The sequence below is a fragment of the Artemia franciscana genome, chromosome 13 (genome assembly GCF_032884065.1).
Source record: "Artemia franciscana chromosome 13, ASM3288406v1, whole genome shotgun sequence".
NCBI classification, from domain to species: Eukaryota; Metazoa; Arthropoda; class Branchiopoda; order Anostraca; family Artemiidae; genus Artemia; species Artemia franciscana.
Genome location: NC_088875.1, coordinates 20,124,554 through 20,143,986, shown reverse-complemented (window position 1 = coordinate 20,143,986; position 19,433 = coordinate 20,124,554). Strand labels below are relative to the sequence as shown.

General features: G+C 35.6%; 1 protein-coding gene and 1 non-coding gene across 2 annotated transcripts in view; both read right to left on the bottom strand.

Moving 5' to 3' along the window:
* The window catches only part of LOC136034629 (nuclear pore complex protein DDB_G0274915-like), a 79,074-nt gene that overhangs the window by 40,580 nt on the left and 19,061 nt on the right, over positions 1 to 19,433 (bottom strand). The window contains exons 3-4 of the mRNA XM_065715929.1: positions 16,696 to 18,988; positions 10,774 to 10,881 (exon numbers count right to left, since the gene is read on the bottom strand). Coding sequence (XP_065572001.1) covers positions 10,774 to 10,881; positions 16,696 to 18,988 — 2,401 coding nt within the window. The remainder of the gene's footprint in view (positions 1 to 10,773; positions 10,882 to 16,695; positions 18,989 to 19,433) is intronic.
* Trnak-uuu (transfer RNA lysine (anticodon UUU)) lies at positions 2,251 to 2,323 on the bottom strand. Its single transcript has one exon. It is a non-coding gene; the product is annotated as a tRNA-Lys (tRNA).

The window sequence follows — 19,433 nt, the reverse complement described above, 5'->3', positions numbered from 1 at the left end:
AGATCTTAACGAAAATGACACCATAAGATTCAGCGTATCAGAGAACCCCACTGTAGAAGTTTCAAGCTCCTATCTACAAAAATGTGGAATTTTGTATTTTTTGCCAGCAGACAAATCACGGATGCGTGTTTATTTGTTTATTTGTTGTTGTTTTTTTTCTTTTCCCCAGGGGTCATTATATCGACCAAGTGGTCCTAGAATGTCGCAAGAGGGCTCATTTTTAACGGAAATGAAAAGTTCTAGTGCCCTTTTTAAGTGACCAAAAAAATTGGAGGGCATCTAGGCCCCCTCCCACGCTCATTTTTTCCCCAAAGTCAACGGATCAAAATTTTGAAACCATAATAACTATGTCTTTGGGGATGACTTACTCCCCCACAGTCCCTGGGGGAGGGGCTGCAAGTTACAAACTTCGACCAGTGTTTACATATAATTATGGTTATTGGGAAGTGTACAGACGTTTTCAGGGGGATTTTTTTGGTTTTGGAGGTATGGTTGAGGGGAGGGGGCTATGTGGGAGGATCTTTCCTTGGAGAAATATGTCATGGGGGAAGAAAAATTCAATGAAAAGGGCGCAGGGCGCAGGACGAATCTAGTCACGTTAGAAAAAAACGTCAAATTCAGAGCTTAATATAAAATGTATGGTGTTCGGAGCCTCTCTATTATGGAGTATAATTCGAAAATAAGACAACTATACGAGCGATAAAACATATATACCACAACCATAACTCAACTAACGAAAGAACTGCTAAGAGATAACACAACTATAAAGCGAAAACAGGTGAAAACTAACGGGAAAATAAACGAACTAAGAGGTGGAAGGGGCCCAGAGAAAAAATATAATCCTTTTCCAATTTTGAGCCTAACTTCCGCAAAGGAGTAATAATGTCAGAAGACCCGAAATACCGAATTATTTTCTTTTCAAAAAGTTCGTGGTAACGAACTGTAGTAAGGAGTGACCCGGCTCAACAATAAACGAAACTCTAAAAAACGGAATTTTGATGCTAAAATATACATCAAAAGGATCAGATTTTCATGCTGATTTTAAATATGTAAGTTTCATCAAATTTAATCTTTGTCATCAAAAGTTACGAGCCTGAGAAAATTTGCCTTATTTTAGAAAATAGGGGGAAACACCCCCTAAAAGTCACAGAATCTCAACGAAAATCACACCATGGCATTCGGCGTATCAGAGAACCCAGTAGTAAAATTTTCAAGCTCCTATCTACAAAAATGTGGAATTTCGTATTTTTTGCCAGAAGACAAATCACGGGTGCGTGTTTATTTGTTTGTTTTTTTTTTCTTTTCTCCAGGGGTGATCGAATCGACCAAGTGGTCCTAGAATGTCGCAAGAGGGCTCATTCTAACGAAAATGAAAAGTTCTAGTGCCCTTTTTTAAGTGACCGAAAATATTGGAGGGCACCCAGGACCCCTCCCACGCTCATTTTTTCTCCAAAGTCCACAGATCAAAATTTTGAGATAGCCATTTTGTTCCGCATAGTCAAAAACCATAATAACTGTGTCTTTGGGAATGACTTACTCCCCCAAAGTCCCTGGGGGAGGGGCTGCAAGTTACAAACTTCGACCAGTGTTTACATATAATAATATGAAAAAAACTTCGTTTTCTTAAAGAGTTAAAGAGGCTGCGTCCCAAAGTCGAACCTTAAAACGTACAGGAATTAGGAGAGGCAGCTGGGGTGCTGCCGCCCCCCTAACCCCCCACTCTTGGCTTCGGAAAGGCCCTCTTTTAATTAACAAAACAAAAACCCTGTACAAAAGAGTCTTTAAAAGCGGGGGGTTTGGGGGGCGGCAGCCCTCCAACTGCCTCTCCTAATTCCTGTACGTTTTAAGGTTCGACTTTGGGACGCAGCCTCTTTAACTCTTTAAGAAAACGAAGTTTTTTTCATATTATTTCTGTATGTTTTTCTACAATCCACGGTGGATGTAATTTAATAATTCCTGTACTCCTCGTACAGGAATTAGGACTGCCTCTCCTAATTCCTGTACGTTTTAAGGTTCGACTTTGGGACGCAGCCTCTTTAACTCTTTAAGAAAACGAAGTTTTTTTTTATATTATTTCTGTACGTTTTTCTACAATCCATGGTGGATGTAATTTAATAATTCCTGTACTCCTCGTACAGGAATTAGGACTGCCTCTCCTAATTCCTGTACGTTTTAAGGTTCGACTTTGGGACGCAGCCTCTTTAACTCTTTAAGAAAACGAAGTTTTTTTCATATTTTGTGAAAAAAAACCGCCCGATAAGGGACTTGAACCCTTGACCTTAGGATTAAAAGTCCCACGCTCTACCGACTGAGCTAACCGGGCATGTTTGAAGTCGAAATACCTGCATGTGTATAAATATAACTTTTAAGAATTTCAAAAATTAACATGGGCTCTTATGGGGAAATGGGTTTTTCTAAGCTAGAAATTCGGGGGGTTAAGATTTTCCGACGAAACTTTCCAGGAAAATTACTCGGAGAATTCCGCGTCGAATGAGTCTTCGTACACCCAGATCCGATGTCGGCTGTGACCTGTAGGCGTGGCGAAAAAAAAAGAACATGAACATTATGTGGCTATGCGTGGTTTCTGGAAAACAGGGAAGGAGTTATCGGATCGAGCTGAAATTTCGCGGATAAGCTCCTGGGCCCTAGGGAACCTTAACGTGTGAATTTCAGCCCGATCGGACAACGTTAAAGGGGGGGATGGGGTTGGTGGGTCGAAACTTTCGGCCATATTTTCCCTATGAAGGAAAAGTCGGAAGAGGATGAAATTTGGCAGGTTTCTTAGTTGGAGATCGGGCTACGAAATACATCCCTCCCCATCCCTCTGCGACCATTGGAACCGAAGATCGCTTAACATTGTCGTGGTTCGCCTCTTTAAAGAGGCACGAGTGTGCCTGCTTGATAATGGTTATTGGGAAGTGTACAGTCGGTTTCAGGGGATTTTTTTGGTTTTGGGGGTGGGGTTGAGGGGAGAGGGCTATGTGGTAGGATCTTTCCCTGGAGAAATATGTCATGGGGGAACATAAATTCAATGAAAAGGGCGCAGGATTTTTTAAAATTACTATAAAAAAACAATGAAAAAATAAACATGGAAAAGTTTTTTTTCAATTGAAAGTAAAGAGTAGCATTGAAACTTAAAATGAACAGAGATTATTACGCATATGAAGGGTTCTAAAAATACTTTAGCATAAAGAGCGAGGTATTTAGGAGGAGATAAATACCTCGCTCTTTATGCTAATGTATTTTTATTAATTTCAACTATTTATTCTACGGCCTTCCTGATTCAGGGGTCATTCTTAAAGAATTGGGACAAAACTAACGATTTAGTGTAAAGAACGAGGTATTAACGAGAGTACAAACCCTCTCATATACATAATAAAAATTAAAGAATATAAAAGTTTGTTACGTAAGATAATTCTTAAGTTACATATATTTTTTACTAATAGAAAAATTCGTTAAAAATAAAAATTTATAGTTGCCTTTTTATGTAACCGAAAAATTGCATCGCAACTAAGCCTCCTTTCCTATCCCTTATTTCTCAAAATCGTCTGATCAAAACTAAGAGAAAGCCATTTAGCCAAAAAAGGAATTAATATGCAAATTTCATTTTGATAATTTATGTGTGGAGAGCCAAAATCAAACATGCATTAATTCAAAAACGTTCAGAAATTACATAAAAAAACTAGTTTTTCTAACTGAAAGTAAGGAGCGACATTAAAACTTAAAACGAACAGAAATTACTCCGTATATGAAATGGGTTGTACCCTCTGCAATCCCTCGCTCTTTACGCTAAAGTTTGACTCTTTGCCACAATTTTGCTTTTTAATACAATTAAAAGCTTTAGCGTAAAGAGCGAGGGATTGTGGAGGGGACAACCCATTTCATATACGAAGTAATTTCTGTTCGTTTTAAGTTTTAATGTCGCTCCTTACTTTCAGTTAAAAAAACTAGTTTTTTTATGTAATAGCTAAATAACTTGAAATCAGAGTTCTTTAAATGATTCTCACTATATCGTAACCAATGGCAGGCTAAAATATACAAAAGTCCAATTTTACAAAGTGGTAGATTTATAGTAAATATACGACCAATACAGGAAGGATCTAAAACCCGAAGTATGTTGAACGCCTGTCCTGTAATGGTGATATCCATGTATGTTTCGAAATCAAAAATGAACCTGAGGCTCCTTTAAGGACCACAGCATCCTTTCAGCTAAAAGGCAAGCACGTTGACACCTTTTGACCTGGAAATCGAGCAAAATTTTCATTTTTGATTTTTTTTTTTAATATTTATTTTTCTCCTCTCACCTCAACCGACAACTTTTTTAGTACAAAGACAAGCAAGTGATATGTTATTTAAGTCTGAGTTATGCAAAGCATTTTCAACTATTGTTATGAGAGACATGCAGTGGTATTCCTTTCAAGATCATGATTATAGATAAATTTTAGCTTGCGTAAAGGCAGGATCATTCTTAGCAAGGCTTGAAACTTGTGGATAAAACTGACTCATGGTCCCTCCGGAGCCATCTCTACTTGTAAGTTTAGCAAAGAACTATACAGATATTTTTTCATTGGTTGACTCAAAACTCGTAAGGCAGGTACCCTGGACCAATGGGACATAAGAACAATCGTTTTCATAGGCATAAGCCCCTTGAGCATTTTCGCAAAAAATGGCTGTTAGTAGGTTGAAACTTCGGGAGCAAGTACCTTATGCTAGGGTATGAATTTTCAGAAGCGTACGCAACTTCTGAATCCTTCCTCTCCACCACACAGAGATGCTCGGATTCAATGAAAGTTCGATAAGTACCTCGCTATGGTCGAGTAAAATCTCCCCGGGTAAGTTTAGATCGTTGAACTTTAAGTTCGACCAAAGGAAGGCTTCAAAGTCTCATAGTTTGGGTTGACGAGAATTGGAAATTCTTATTATTATTTTTCAGGATCAATATATCATACAAAACCAGCAGTCTTAGGACTTATCCCAGTGGAATAATTGCTTTTCCTCTAGATAATAATGCTTCGATTTACAACACCAGTCTTGATGCAGATATAACATCTTTTGTTTTGGTGGGGATGGAGAATTAGGTGTTAAATGACGAGAGTAGTGGGGGCTTTTTTAATTCAACAACGACTATATCTTTTTGAATCCGGGTCCCGGAAGTACTTTTTAGAAACTCCATCAAGACGCAGAGGCTTGTTACGTGATAGGAAATATTTTCTAAGAGATGCAGGTGCTAATTTTCACTATGTAGGTGGTTATTACGTAGTAGGAAATGTTTTCTAACAAATGTGCCTTGTTGTTACGCTATGGGGTTTGTTTACTTGAGGATTTCTTTAGTTGAAACGTAATAAGGAATGTTTTTTGAAGACATTTCATGATGTTTTTAAGAGTTTGTCTTCAAGGCATTTTTTCAAGACGTTATAAGACATTTCAAGACGTTTTTCAAAACATATTTCTTGAAGAAATTTTTTTCAAGACGTTTCAAGGTATTCCAAGACGTTTTTTAAAACATTTTTCTTCAAAAGGTTTTTCATGACGTTTAAATACATTTCAAGACAATTTTTAGGACATTTTTCTTCTAGAGCTTTTTCAAGACGTTTCAAAATATTTCAAAAATTATTTAATCATTTCTCTTCAAGACGTTTCAAGAGATTTCAAGATGTTTTTCAGACATTTTTCTTCAAGACGTTTCTCAAGATATTTCAAGACACTCCACGAAGTTTCTTTCGAAATTCTTCTTCAAAACACTTTTTCAAGACACTTCAAGGCATGTTTAAGACATTTTCTTCAAGACATTCTTTCAAAACGCTTCAAGACATGTAAAGACATTTGAAGATATTTCAAGATAAAAGAAATTCTCATGACGTTTTTCAAGAATTTTAAAGACATTTCAAGTCGTTTCATTAGATATATTTCTTCAAGACGTTTTTTTCAAGACATTTAAAGACATTTCAAGACGTTTTTCAAGAATTCTTTGACTCTTACGTAGTAGGCAATGTTAAGTTTCCAAAAATTTTAAAGACGTTTTTTCATGACGTTTCGAAAGTTTTTTTTAAAACATTTTCTCTAAAGATATTTTTTAAGACATTTCAAGACGTTTTTGAGACATTTTTCTCAAGCCGTTTTTCAAGATTTCTTTGGTTCTTACATAATAGAGAATCGTTACTTATGTTAAGAATGAAACATTCTTTCAAGCCATCAAGACACTATGGAGAACGCCCGCTTGTAACTGAGGAGGACACACAAGTTATTGATTGGTTTATGACGATGGAAACGTGAGATGTTTTATAATACTTTCAGAAGTTTCATTTTTCTTTCAGGGCGACACACGAACACAAATATACAAACACACACACAGAAACACAGAAACACACAAACACACAAACAAACATAAACACACACATACATACACTCACACATATGCACAAATACACAAACACACACACACAAACAGAGAGAGACAAGCAAACATTCAGACACACAGTGATAGCGAGAATGACAAAACTCACACAGACTTCGACAAAAAAACACAAAAACAAAAACAGAGGCAGGTAAACATACACTCAGACACACACACACACGGAGATAGACAAAAACATGGTCAGACACACAAACACGGTAAGAGAGACAAAACACAGTACGCATTCAGACACACAAAAAGACGAGCAAACAGACCCTAAGAAACACAGGCACGGAGATATAGAGAAAAAACACACACAAACACAAAGATAGACACAGCGACAGGAAAACCAGTCAAAACACAGGCACGGTGAGAAAAATACGCATCGACTCACAAAGATAGACGCAAAAACACACAAAGAAAAACACAGAGACAAGAAAACACACACTCAGACACACAGAGACAGACAAAAACAACTGGACACACAGACATGGTAAGAGAGAGACAAGAACAGACACAAACAAACAGAGTCAGACACACAAACACACAAAGATAAAGACCGAGATAGGCAAACTCATACTCAGACACACACACAGAGACCAATAAACACAAAGTCAGACGCACAAGCATGTTGAGAGAGAGACAAAAACACACACACGAACACACAGAGTCAGAAACACAAACAAATAAAGACAAACACAAAGGCAGGAACAAACACAATCCGACACACACAGAGACAGAAAAACACATATTTAGACACATAGGCATGGTGAAGAAGAGACAAAAACACGCACATAAACACTCAGAGTCAGACACACAAACAATCAAAGACAAGCACAGAAACAGCCATACACACGCTCTGACACACATAGAGACAGGCAAACAAGCGGTCAGACACACAGGCACGGTAATAGTGAGTCAAAAAACATACATAAAAATCCACAAAGTTAGACACAAAAAGACAAACACAGAGACAGGCAAACACACAGTTAGACATACAGGTACGGTGAGAGGGATACAAAAAACAAACACAAACACACAATTTCAGACACACGAGCGCGTAAAGATAACACGCAAATATTGAATCAGAAGCACAGAGAGACAGGAAACACAGTCAGACCCACAAGCATAGTAAGAGAGAAAGAGAAAAAACACACACAAACATATAAAGTTAGACACACTATCACAGAAAGACAAACTAAGAGGCAGGCAAAACAAACTTAGACACACACAAAGACAGGCAAACACATACTCAGACGCACAGGCACGGTGAAAGAGAGATAAAAACAGAAACACAGAAACACACAAAGACAGGTCGGTTACAGGTACACAGGATACGACAAGTTGGTTGTGTGTGTCTGCGTGGGTATTTACCTGTCTCTGTGTTGGTCTTTACGAGTTTTTGTGTTTGACTCACCGTGCTTATGTGAACGAGTGTTTGGTTGCATGTTTTTGTGTGTGTGTGTGTTTGACAAACCCTCCCTGGGTTTTTGGGTTTTTTGTCACTCTTTCACCATGTCTGTGTGTCTGACTGTGTGTTTGCCTGTCTCTGTGTGCGTCTGAATGTGCAGTGTGTTTTGTCTCTTTCTCACCAAAGGACTACACATTCTTAGCTGATAAGCGCAAATTTGAGTAATATTTTTTCTTCATATTTTGTATAATTTCGTTAGAGGTACATTTAAGCCAAATTAAAAGATATTTTTGAGGGCTTTAATAAAAATGCCTCGTCTCTTTGACTGACCGTTAGATTTCAGCCCCCTTCATCAGAAAATTTATCACCTCTAAGGTTTTAATGAAAATGCTTAATTTATTTGAAGCAAGACTACGCATTCCTGACTGACGAGCGTACATTTTAATAATATTATTCTTCGTGTTTTCACAAGCTATCCCCTCATTACAAACCTTGTGAATTCACCCAAGCGTGCCATAATCTACCCCCCCCCCTGATGAAAGTCCTGATTCACGCTGATGAAAGCCAACTGGTGCGCACTATCACGTCCAAGGTATTTTGAACTTTTCGCCGATTACAAAATGTTGTATGCACCTGTTTCCGTGGTAATCTATGGCTCGTCATTGGCACTAGCTAGTTTATTGAATGTGTTCGAAAAGTTTTGTTTGTACATTGGAAGGTTATACACATATCTCTTTATTTTAAAGAGCAAAGATGAAATTTTTCAAGAAAGCGTATGTTCATGACAAAGTTATTGTAGAAATGAACGCTAACGAGAAATATTTAAAATATGAAATAAGCACTAATAGAATAGAATAGATTATAATATATATATAGCTTTGTCATGACAAAACTAATTTATACCTTCAAAAACACTCACAGGAAAATTTAAACAAACATGAACTATCTTGAAACGTCTTGAATAAAGTGTCTGAAAAATATCTTGAAATGTCTTGAAACTTCTTAAGGCTTCTCGAAAGAAAATGCATCCAAAAGTGGCTTTAAACGTCCTAGAATGTCTTGAAACGTCTTGAAAAACCTCTTGAAGAAAAATGTCTTAAAATTGTCTTTGAATGCCTTGAAACGTCTTGAAAAATGCCTTGAAGAATTTTTTTAAAAACACCCTGTAATGTCTTGATAGGTCATCAAAATCCGTTGAAGAAAAATGTCTTGAAAAACATCTTGGAATGTCTTGAAACGTCTTAAAAACGTCTTGAAGAAATATGTCTTAAAAATGCCTTGAAATGTCTTTAAAAGTCTTGAAAAATGTCTTGAAAAAATGTATTACAATTTCATAAAATGTTATGAAACGTCTCGAAATGTCTTGAGAAACGTTTAAAAATGTATTAAAAACGTCTTCAAAAATGCATAGAAGAAAAATCTCTTGAAGAACATCTCGGAATGTCTTGAAATTTCTTACTTAAACGTCTTGAAGAGAACTGTTTTAAACAACGTCTTGAAACGTCTTGAAAAAATGTCTTAAAAATATCCTGAAATATCTTGAAATATCTTGAAGTATTTCCTAATATGTAACAACCAAAGAAGTCCTGAAGTAAACAACCCTATTACGTAACAACAAGCTGCATCTCTTAGAAAACATTCCCTGTTACGTAACGAGCACCCACATTTTCAAGTAAAGAATATCTTATTACGTAACAATTAAAGCAATCATGAAGGAAACAATACTTTTTGCGTAAATACAACCTGCATGCCTTAGAAAACCTTCCATATTACGTAACATCCACCTACGTCTTGAAGACGTTTCTAAAAGAAACTGCCGGGACCGGGGTTGGAAGGGATATTCGTTGGATCCAAAAAGCCCCAACTGCAGGTGACTGTCTTTAAAGAAGAATGGTTTACCACTTATGCTGATTAGAGTATCTATTATTTGCTTCTGATTTGTATGAGGCTACGAGACGTTTTATTTTCTTTATTATTATGAGTAGCGATTGAGTAAAAACACTAAAACGTGTTCAAAATAGGAAAAGTATTTGTACTAAGTGCTATTGACTTCTGATGTACATTTTGGACTGATATAGTCTTCCAGAAACAAAGTGCTGTGAAGAACAATTATATGGGGAAAATAGAATCGTTTACATGTTTTGGGGCAAAGTAACAAGGTGTAACAGTGATTGGAGGTCGAAAAATAGATATTAAACTTGGTTCTTAGTAGGAATATCGTGCTTCTAGCTAGACCATCTTTGACGAGTACGAGCACGCCATTACTTTTCTTGGAAAAAACATCCTAGAACCTGTATGAAATACCCCCTGTAGCTCAAGTGAATTATGCATTGACGCACTGTAAACCGGTTTCTTTTGATAGTTCCATTCAAATTAGCGTGAGAAAAGACAAAGAGAAGTAACTGAATAGATAGGAAATGTGTAGTTAGGGCTATATATTTGCAAATTAGGGGGGATGGGAGTAAAGTATTTGGACAGTTTGAAGTCAGAAAACAGTTCTTACTTCATAATATCATAATAATTGTTGTTAACACGTTTCGCATGCATACCCGCTCTACTTTACCCCCCTCGCTTAATGTGTATATATATATAGACAAATTTGTTACTAAAATATTATATTGTTAGCATACTCTGGTGTATTTTATTATGATTAACCTAACTTCACTTCTTGAGCTGCAGGGGGTACATCATACAAGTACCAACATTTTTCTTTGAGCACGCCATTTTTAAGTTTCGAAGTGTGAACAAATATAGTTTTCTGTCAGTAGCAAAGAAGCAAAATCAATCTGCTACGTTGCCGAAGAAACGTAAATCGAGTTATATTTGGATGATTAAAAGTTCACTTAAGAAACTCTTAAATAAGACTGATTTACTTTCGTCGAATGAGACTTTCAGTGATTTAGTCACTATCTTAAATAAAGAAACATCCAACAAAACTAAATTGTAAAGGATAGGAAGTTCGTGTTACCTTTGGGTATAACCAGTAACTGATGAAACTCATCAAAAGTTGTCGATTCCAACCGTTGTTTATCACTTTGCGTTGATTCACTAAATTCATTATTATCATTTGAGAAATCTGAAAGGAAAAGAAAGGTGCGTTAAGCAGAAGTACTAGATTAATTAATAATTCATTTGTGGTTGTGTATGTTTCCACTTAACCAATTGAAATAATCAGATTTAATTTATACTAAATAGTAATAGTAACACAAAAGCAAGATTTACCTTAAATATATCTTCAGTTTATCTTGTTCTTATTTTCTAAAATTTGCATTAATTGTATTTGATAACTAGCTAGATCGCCGTAAATTTTGCAACAATAAATTTTACTACGAAGCTGTTGATTTAGATAGTCAAACAGTTCGTTGTAAAGAACTGTAGTAAGGAGTGACCCGGCTCAATAGTAACCAAAACTCTAAAAAATGGAATTTTGGTACCAATAGCTACATCAGAAGAATTGCATTTTAATGCTGATTTTAAATATATAAGTTTCATCAAGTTTAGTCTTACCCATCAAAAGTTACGAGCCTGAGAAAATTTGCGTTATTTTAGAAAATAGGGAATACCCCCTAAAAGTCATAGAATCTTAACGAAAATCACACCATCAGATTCAGCGTATCAGAGAACCCTACTGTAGAAGTTTCAAGCTCCTATCTACAAAAATGTGGAATTTTATATTTTTTGCCAGAAGGCAGATCACGGATGCGTGTTTATTTGTTTGTTTTTTTGTTTTGTTTTTTTTTCCCCAGGGATGATCGTATCGACCCAGTTGTCCTAGAATGTTGCGAGAGGGCTCATTCTAACAGAAATGAAAAGTTCTAGTGCCCTTCTTAAGTGACCAAAAAAATTGGAGGGCACCTAGACCCCCTCCCACGCTAATTATTTTCCCAAAGTCAACGGATCAAAATTCTGAGATAGCCTTTTTGTTCAGCATAGTCGAAAAACCTTATAACTATGTCTTTGGGGACGACTTAATCCCCCACAGTCCCCGTGGGAGGGGTTACAAGTTCAAAACTTTGACCAGTGCTTACATATAATAATGGTGATTGGAAAGTGTACAAGCGTTTTCAGGGGGGATTTTTTGGTTGGAGGCAGGGGTTGAGAAAAGGGAGATATGCTGGGGGAACTTTCCATCGAGGAATTTGTCATGAGGGAAGAAAATTTCCATGAAGGGAGCGCAGGATTTACTAGCATTACTTAAAAAAAACAATTAAAAAATAAATATGAAAAAGTTTTTTTTCAGCTGGAAGTAAGCAGCAGCATTAAAACTTAAAACAAACAGAAATTATTACCCATATGAGGGGCTCACCTCCTCCTAATACCTCGCTCTTTACGCTAAAGTATTTTTAGTAATTTCAACTATTTATTCTGCGGCTTTTGTGATTCAGGGTTCATTCTTAATGAATTGGGACAAAATTTAAGCTTTAGTGTAAAGAGCGAGGTACTGACGAGGGGGCGAACCCCCTCATATATGTAATAAAAACATGAGAATACAAAAGTTCTTTACGTAAGCTAATTTATAAGTTACGTATATCTTTTACTTATAAAAGATTCGTAAAAATTAAAAGTTCTAGTTGCCTTTTTAATTAACCGAAAATCGGAGGGCAACTAGGCTTCCTCCCCTGCTCTTCTTTTCGTAAAATCATTCGATCAAAATTATGAGAAAGCCATTTAGCCAAAAAAAATAAATATACAAATTTTCTTTTCATTATTCCTCTGCGGAAAGCCAAAATCAAAACATGCATTGATTCAAAAACGTTCAGAAATTAAATAAAAAAAAAGAGTTTTTTTAAATGAAAGTAAGGAGCGACATTAAAACTTAAAACGAACAGAAATTACTCCGTATATGAAAGGGGCTTTTCCTTCTCAACCCCCCGCTCTTTACGCTAAATTTTTTTACTGTTTTAAAATGTAGAGTTAAGAGAAAGAGTCAAACTTTAGCGTAAAGAGCGGGGGGTTGAAAAGGAAAAGCCCCTTTCATATACGGAGTAATTTCTGTTCGTTTTAAGTTTTAATGTCGCTCCTTACTTTCATTTAAAAAAACTCTTTTTTTTATTTATTTCTATAGAAACTAACCGTAAATCTCGTAAATCAAAAAACAAACAGATAATAGATTAAGAACAGATGGAACATCCTGTTTTTTGATGATTTTGTGTTTTCAGTCAAGTGCTAGTTTTTCAAAACTCCAACTATACAGAGTAAATTTATAGGTTAGTCAATTTGAGTTAGTCTTATAAATATTATATTACACAAGGAGTTAAGAAAACCACGAAAACATTACTCCAAAAACATTTAAAATTTCTTCTAGAAGTGAAAAGCAAAGTTGAAAATTAAAATGAACAAAATATTTTGCTCCGCAGCCTATGTAACATGTAAGTATAATAATAATTGAAATAACTGAGTTATAATATAGCCTTAAGTTTAGATTTGCGGAAAACTAGCACTTTATTGGTGCTAGTTTAAAGAGCACAAAACACAAACAAACTTACACAAAACAAAATATGATTTTAGTAGACTAGAAAAATAAAGCACTTTAGGATTCCTTACACAGTGGAAAATAATGTGCGTTATGGGGTTTGTATATGATTTCAATTCACTTAATCTGGTGCGACTTGTGGTTCGTTGTTTTGTAGCAAAACTTAAGTAAGGTTGTCAGGTAGCGTAATTAATTTGGGCCAAATTCAGAAAATTACATCATAGCTAGAAATGCTTCGTACTGGAAATTCTCCGTACTTAAAAATTCTTCTAAGGTTTATATGATGGTTTATTCGTTCTTCTAGAGTCCATTTCTGCGGTCAAAAATTTTATGATAGCTATTGAAAATGCGGTTGGCTGGTAAGACCATCGATTAGCATAATAAAATTACTATACTGCTCATTTAGGAAAAAATTTTTTTTCTTGCGTGCGCTTTCTGTATAGTTTAAAGAGTATGCTAGAGCTACTAATATTAATGCCGATTAAAGATATTGAGAGCCTCAAAAATTAGTCTTCGTTCTGTTACAGGCTAGCTTAAAAAAAACTTCTACTCCTAAGGAAGTACCCTTTTTTTATGGGAGAGTTGTGATTTCAGTAAAGTGTCAGTTTTCTCTAAATTTAACACATATAGAATTTGTCGCAGAAACTTCAAAAGGAGCTCTTTGAAACGAAAATTGAAAGTTCTAGTGCCCTTTTTTAAGAGTCAAACGTGATTGGAGGGCACTGAGCCCCACTCAACATCCCTCATTTCACTAAACACATCAGATCAAAATTTCGAGATAGCCATTTAGTTTGACATGGTTGGAAGGTCCAGCAATTATGTCTTTGGGGGATGTCAAATCCCCCAGAGCCCCCTGGACATGGGCAATAGGATATGCTAATTGCCCATTTTTAACATATATGGTTTTTATGGAAGGATGGTCGTATGAACTTTGGAGGGGGCTTAATTGATTGAAAATCAGAAGTTCTAGTGCCCTTTTAAGAGTCAAAAGTGATCAGAGGGTGATTAGCGCCTCCCCTCCACGCCTTCCGTCCCCAAATACATTTGTTCTAAATAGTCAAAAGATCAAATAACAATAACTCCAGAGTTGAAAAAATCCCTTGGGTATAAATTTTTTGTTGAAGCTGAAAATTCTAGTGCCCTTTTTAAGGTTCAAAAGGGATTGGGAGGTGACCAGCTCCCCCCCCCCCCAACCATCGTTTCCCAAAGCAATTCCAGGTAAATTTTTGAGACCACTATTTTTTTTCAGCATAGTTGAAAGGCATAGGGAACGGAAATCTGAAGAAGTATTGAAGGGAATGTTGAATTAAATCAAAACATACCATACACATAGATATTGCCAAAAGGACTTATCAGCAATATTTTGAAACGACTTACCATGTCAAGATGAAACTTCCAGGGCATCATGAGGGGAATGTTTGACTGACCAAAAGGTAACATGTATATGCTACTACTGCTACTAATAATGCTGCTACTTCTGTTACTACTGCTATTATACAACACTATTGCTACTACTACTGCTCCTCCACCTCCTACTACTACTGCTTCAACTACTACTACCACTACTACCGCTGCTACTATATGATACTAGTGCTATTAAATTTAAACATATGAAGTTGAAAACTAGACAGAATATAGAGGGGAAACTTAAACTAAATAAAACAAACTTTGTGCGCGATGATTGTCAAAAAGGCTTATATCAAGAAAGGACTTAGATATAAATATGAAACTTTCAGAGAATGCGTAAAGGGGAAGTTCAATTGAACAAAAAGTAATGTATGCATACAACTACTAATATCACTACCGCTGCCACTTTTGCTGCTATTACTACTATTATTACTGCTACTAAACTACTCAAACTACTGCTTCAATTGCAACTACTTGTAACACTAAGAGAATTAAGCTGAAAAGTGCATTAAAAGAGGGTCAAACGGGCGCATCAGCAATTATTTTTGGACTGGCTTTCCATATCAAGTCAGAGTTCTGGGGTATCACGAGGGGGATGTTTAACTGTCCAAGAGGCAACATGGATACGCTATTACTGCCATTAATACTGTCTTTTGGCTAATTGATCTTCCCCTTTAAACATTCTCCGAAGATTCCAACTAAATACCCAAATCCATTCTTGAAATACGCCCTTTTGCTAATGTGCGTGCACATAGTTTGTTTTGATTTAGTACTAATTTCCCCTCAATATCCTTTCTAGTTTTCTGCTTCATACACTAAGCCTTAAAAGCACTAGTAACATAGTAGTAGTGGTGGTAGTAGGAGAAGTAGCAGTAGCAGTAAATTTGTATTAATAGTACCAGTAACAGTAGTTACAGCAGTATTAATAGCAATAATAGACATGTTGCCTTTTGATCAGTTGAACATACCCCTCATTATATGCCAGGGGTTTCATCTTGATACAATAAACCATTGCAAACATATTGCTGAAACATATTGCCTTTTGACCCTCTTTTGATGCCCGTTTCTTCTTAATTCCCTAGGCCTTACAAGTAGTTACCAATGAAGTAGTAGTTTGAGTAGTTTAGCAGCAGCAGTAGTAGTAGCAGTAAAAGTAGCAGTGGCAGTAATATTAGTAGATGCATACAGATATTACCAATTGGTCAATTATTCCTCCCCTTTAAGCATTTTCTGGAAGTCCCAGCTTAATACCCTAATCCATCCATGATATACGCTCTTTTGGCAATCTCCGTGCAAATAGTGTGATTTGATTAGTTCAGATTTTCCTGCAATGTTCTATAAGGTTTTCACCATTATACGCTTAGCCAGCCCAGTTTTTTTTCAGTGGTTTTGGTTATGATGGGGATTTTTTATCTTTTTTTTTTAATGTTATTAGGGATAAAAAAGAGCTTAAAAAAAGATGATATTCAGAAAAGTATAAACTATGTTCTGGTTGAAAAAGTATTTGACTTTATTTCTGCTCATCTTTTGTTTAATATAGCTCTTTACTTTTTTTCGAAACACTTCTTTTGTGGAAACAGTTCTTTTTTCAACTAATCGATAAAATGACTAGCTGTGAGGATGTCGAAAAATAGTTTTAGAATCTATAAAAAAACAATTTTTTTTCGATGTTATAAGAAATAAAACAAAGAGCTTGAAAGAAGTATTGTTCCCAATAAAGTGCAAATTACCTTCTGGTTGATAAAGTATCTTATTTTATTTCTGCTCATCTTTGGCTTAATTTAGCTTTTTATTTTTCTTTGAAAAATTTCTTTTGTGGAAACAGTTCGTTATTAACTCTTCGATAAAATGACTAGATGTGAGTTCGAATGTATAGAATTTTAATTCTGACACTCAATATGCTTCTTTTATATATAAACATGCATTGAATTTTAAAAAAAAACACGATTTGTTCAGGGCTATGAACTTGCTAAATTTTTTTCGAGGAAGCAATATTATATTGTGTTTTACCTTGTTCTGGATCTGCTTCACTTCTAACTATTAAATTTGGGTTTTCATTCTCTTCACTCCTCTGTTTCTGATCTACTTCGTCATCCAAAAGAAGACTAGGATCTACTTCAGCTTGATATATAGAAAATTCAGGGTTATAATCTATTTCAATAGTGTCCGTCGTAGCTATATGATGCAAGTTATTTTGCTCTTCTTCGTTTGGAGAAAATCTTCCTTTAAAGAGATGACCAGCAACAGAAACATCATCTGAAGGTCTTGCTTGGGGTAAGATTTGTTGATCATCGTCTGTACTTTTGTAAAAAGTGTATTTAGTGCCATCTTTCTCCAGCAACTCTGTCGATAAGAGGCTAGTCATAGTAGAACCTTTGTGTAGATCTTCTGTTGAAGAGGTAGTACCATTTTCCCCCACTAAACCATAATTTCTAAAATGTCCAAGAGAATTTTCCATAGATGAATATTTTTTGCCTTGTTCTGCAAGAGAGAAACTTCTAGATTCTCTATCTATATTCTTGAAATGGGTATACTTTACATTTTCCGTATCCTGATTCACAGTTTGAAAGGAAGAATTTGGAGTTGAAACGCTATTTGGGTATTCTGTGATTGAAATAACACTTCCTTGAGCGATGGTAAGGTGTTTAATAGCTTCTTTGTTTTGCCTGTCATCTTCAGTAGGATGAAGTAGGGTTGAATCTTCACTTGGATAATATAAATTTGTTACAATACTAGCTCTACTATCTGAGCTCTCATCTATGGCATGTTCTCCAGCTTCTTTACCAATTTTATCTGTTGTTGTTTCTTCGTGTTTTTGTTTCTTTAAAATTGTTTCTTTATCAAATTTACTTTCGTGGCTACTCAGAGTTGAGTCTTTGGGTAGGTTTTCTGTAGAAGAGGTAGCTCTGTTTTCCGCTACTAAACCTTTGTTTTTAATATATTCAAGAGAACTTTCTTTAGTTGAAGCGTTATCGCCTTGTTCTGCGAGAGAGAAACTTTTAGTTTCTCTATCTGTACTCTTGAAAAGGGTGTATTTTACATTTACTTTATCCGGATTCACCGTTTGAAAGGAAGAATTAGGAGTTAAAGTGCCATTTGAATGTTCTGTGAGTGAGAAGATACCACCTTGACCGATCGTAAGGTACTTACTAGCTTCTTTGTTTTGCTTTGCATCTTCAGTGGAATGAAACAGGGTTGAAGCTTCAGTTGGATAAAAATAATTCGTTACATCATTGCCTTCATTGTCTGAGCTTTCACCTATAGCATATTTCCCAGCTTCTGTCTCTGTACCATATGTTGTTGTATCTCTATAAGGTGTCTCCTTTGAATCCGATTCAATAGTATTAAGGATTTGGTCAGGTGCACCTTTGAGTTCATTAGAGGATAAAGAAACAAAAGTCACACCTACTTGCGCATTCTTAGCACTATCCTCTGGCACTTTCTTTATTGATATATTATTGCATTCAACTTCGTTGTCACCACAATTTTTTTCTAGATGTGATTGACTACTGTATGTATAGCCGCTTAATTTGTTTGCGTTAGTGGATGATATTTGACGACTGGTTTCCTGTTTATTGCTAAAATTTTCCACCTGACTTGTCTGTAAATCCTGAGTCTTTGTAGATGATCCTTTATTTATTTCTGTAGTAATAGAATAAAATTGATAATGCCTATTATTATCATACTCGCGTTTTTTGCTGGATTTGTTAACTTCATCGTAAGTATACTCATCTACGACAGTTGAATATTGAATTTTTGTATCTAAAGGACGGTCGGTGCTATCCTTAAGTTTTTCTGCCTCTTTTGATTTCACCAATGATTCTTCTATAACTATTTCTTCATCATCGTCATCCGAATTTTCTCCATGGAAATATATATCATCGTATTCAATACTATTTGGGTTGGCATCATTGGATTCGTTTTGAAGCGTATTGTTTTCTAGCTCTGTATCGTCTTGTACTTTATGAAAGAGCGATGATGAAACTGAATCCATCTCAATTGTGTTTTTTGGTGGAAAAAGTGTCACTGATACTTCTGACTGAAATGCAGATATTCTATAATTTTCATCCTCAGAATCTCTTGTCTTGTTCTTTTCTTCTAAAAATTGTTGGGTTGTAGTTTCACTAGCAAATTCTTCCATCCAAGAGACATTCGATTTATCTAATATCTTTGAACATGGATTGTTTGTAGTTGTAGTTGAATTTGCTTTTACAATATTAGAAGCTATTTCAGTGAAGGTGCAATTTACTCGAGGTATCACATTCTGTTGAATTGGATGATCTGGTCCTGGTTGTAATCCTGCCTATAAATAAAGAAATGAATAAAAAAAAAAACACATTACTTTGAAATTTTCAACTTATATTGGTGGTGGAAGAAATGTTCTAGTTGAAGTTATTATTCTTTTACAAAATGGCCATGATAGTTTTGATTCTACCGTAAATTTTCTAAGATGATTTATGCATCCTAGATGAAAGTATGAGCCAGGGGAATGAAACTCTTAGAGGTTTTGAGAGTTCAGGGTGCTAGAGTAGGTTTTAAAACTAATGTAAAGAAGACTATGTCACTAAGGCTATGAATAAGTGAAGATGAAAAGGTGAAATTGGGTAACGAAAAGATTGATCAGGTGAGCAGGTTCACTTACCTTGGTAGTATCATTAGTACAGGCGGTGGGAGCAGTGAAGATATTAATAGTAGAATAAACAAGGCTCAGGGATTTTTTCAACAGTTAAAAAAAAGTTTGAAAGAAT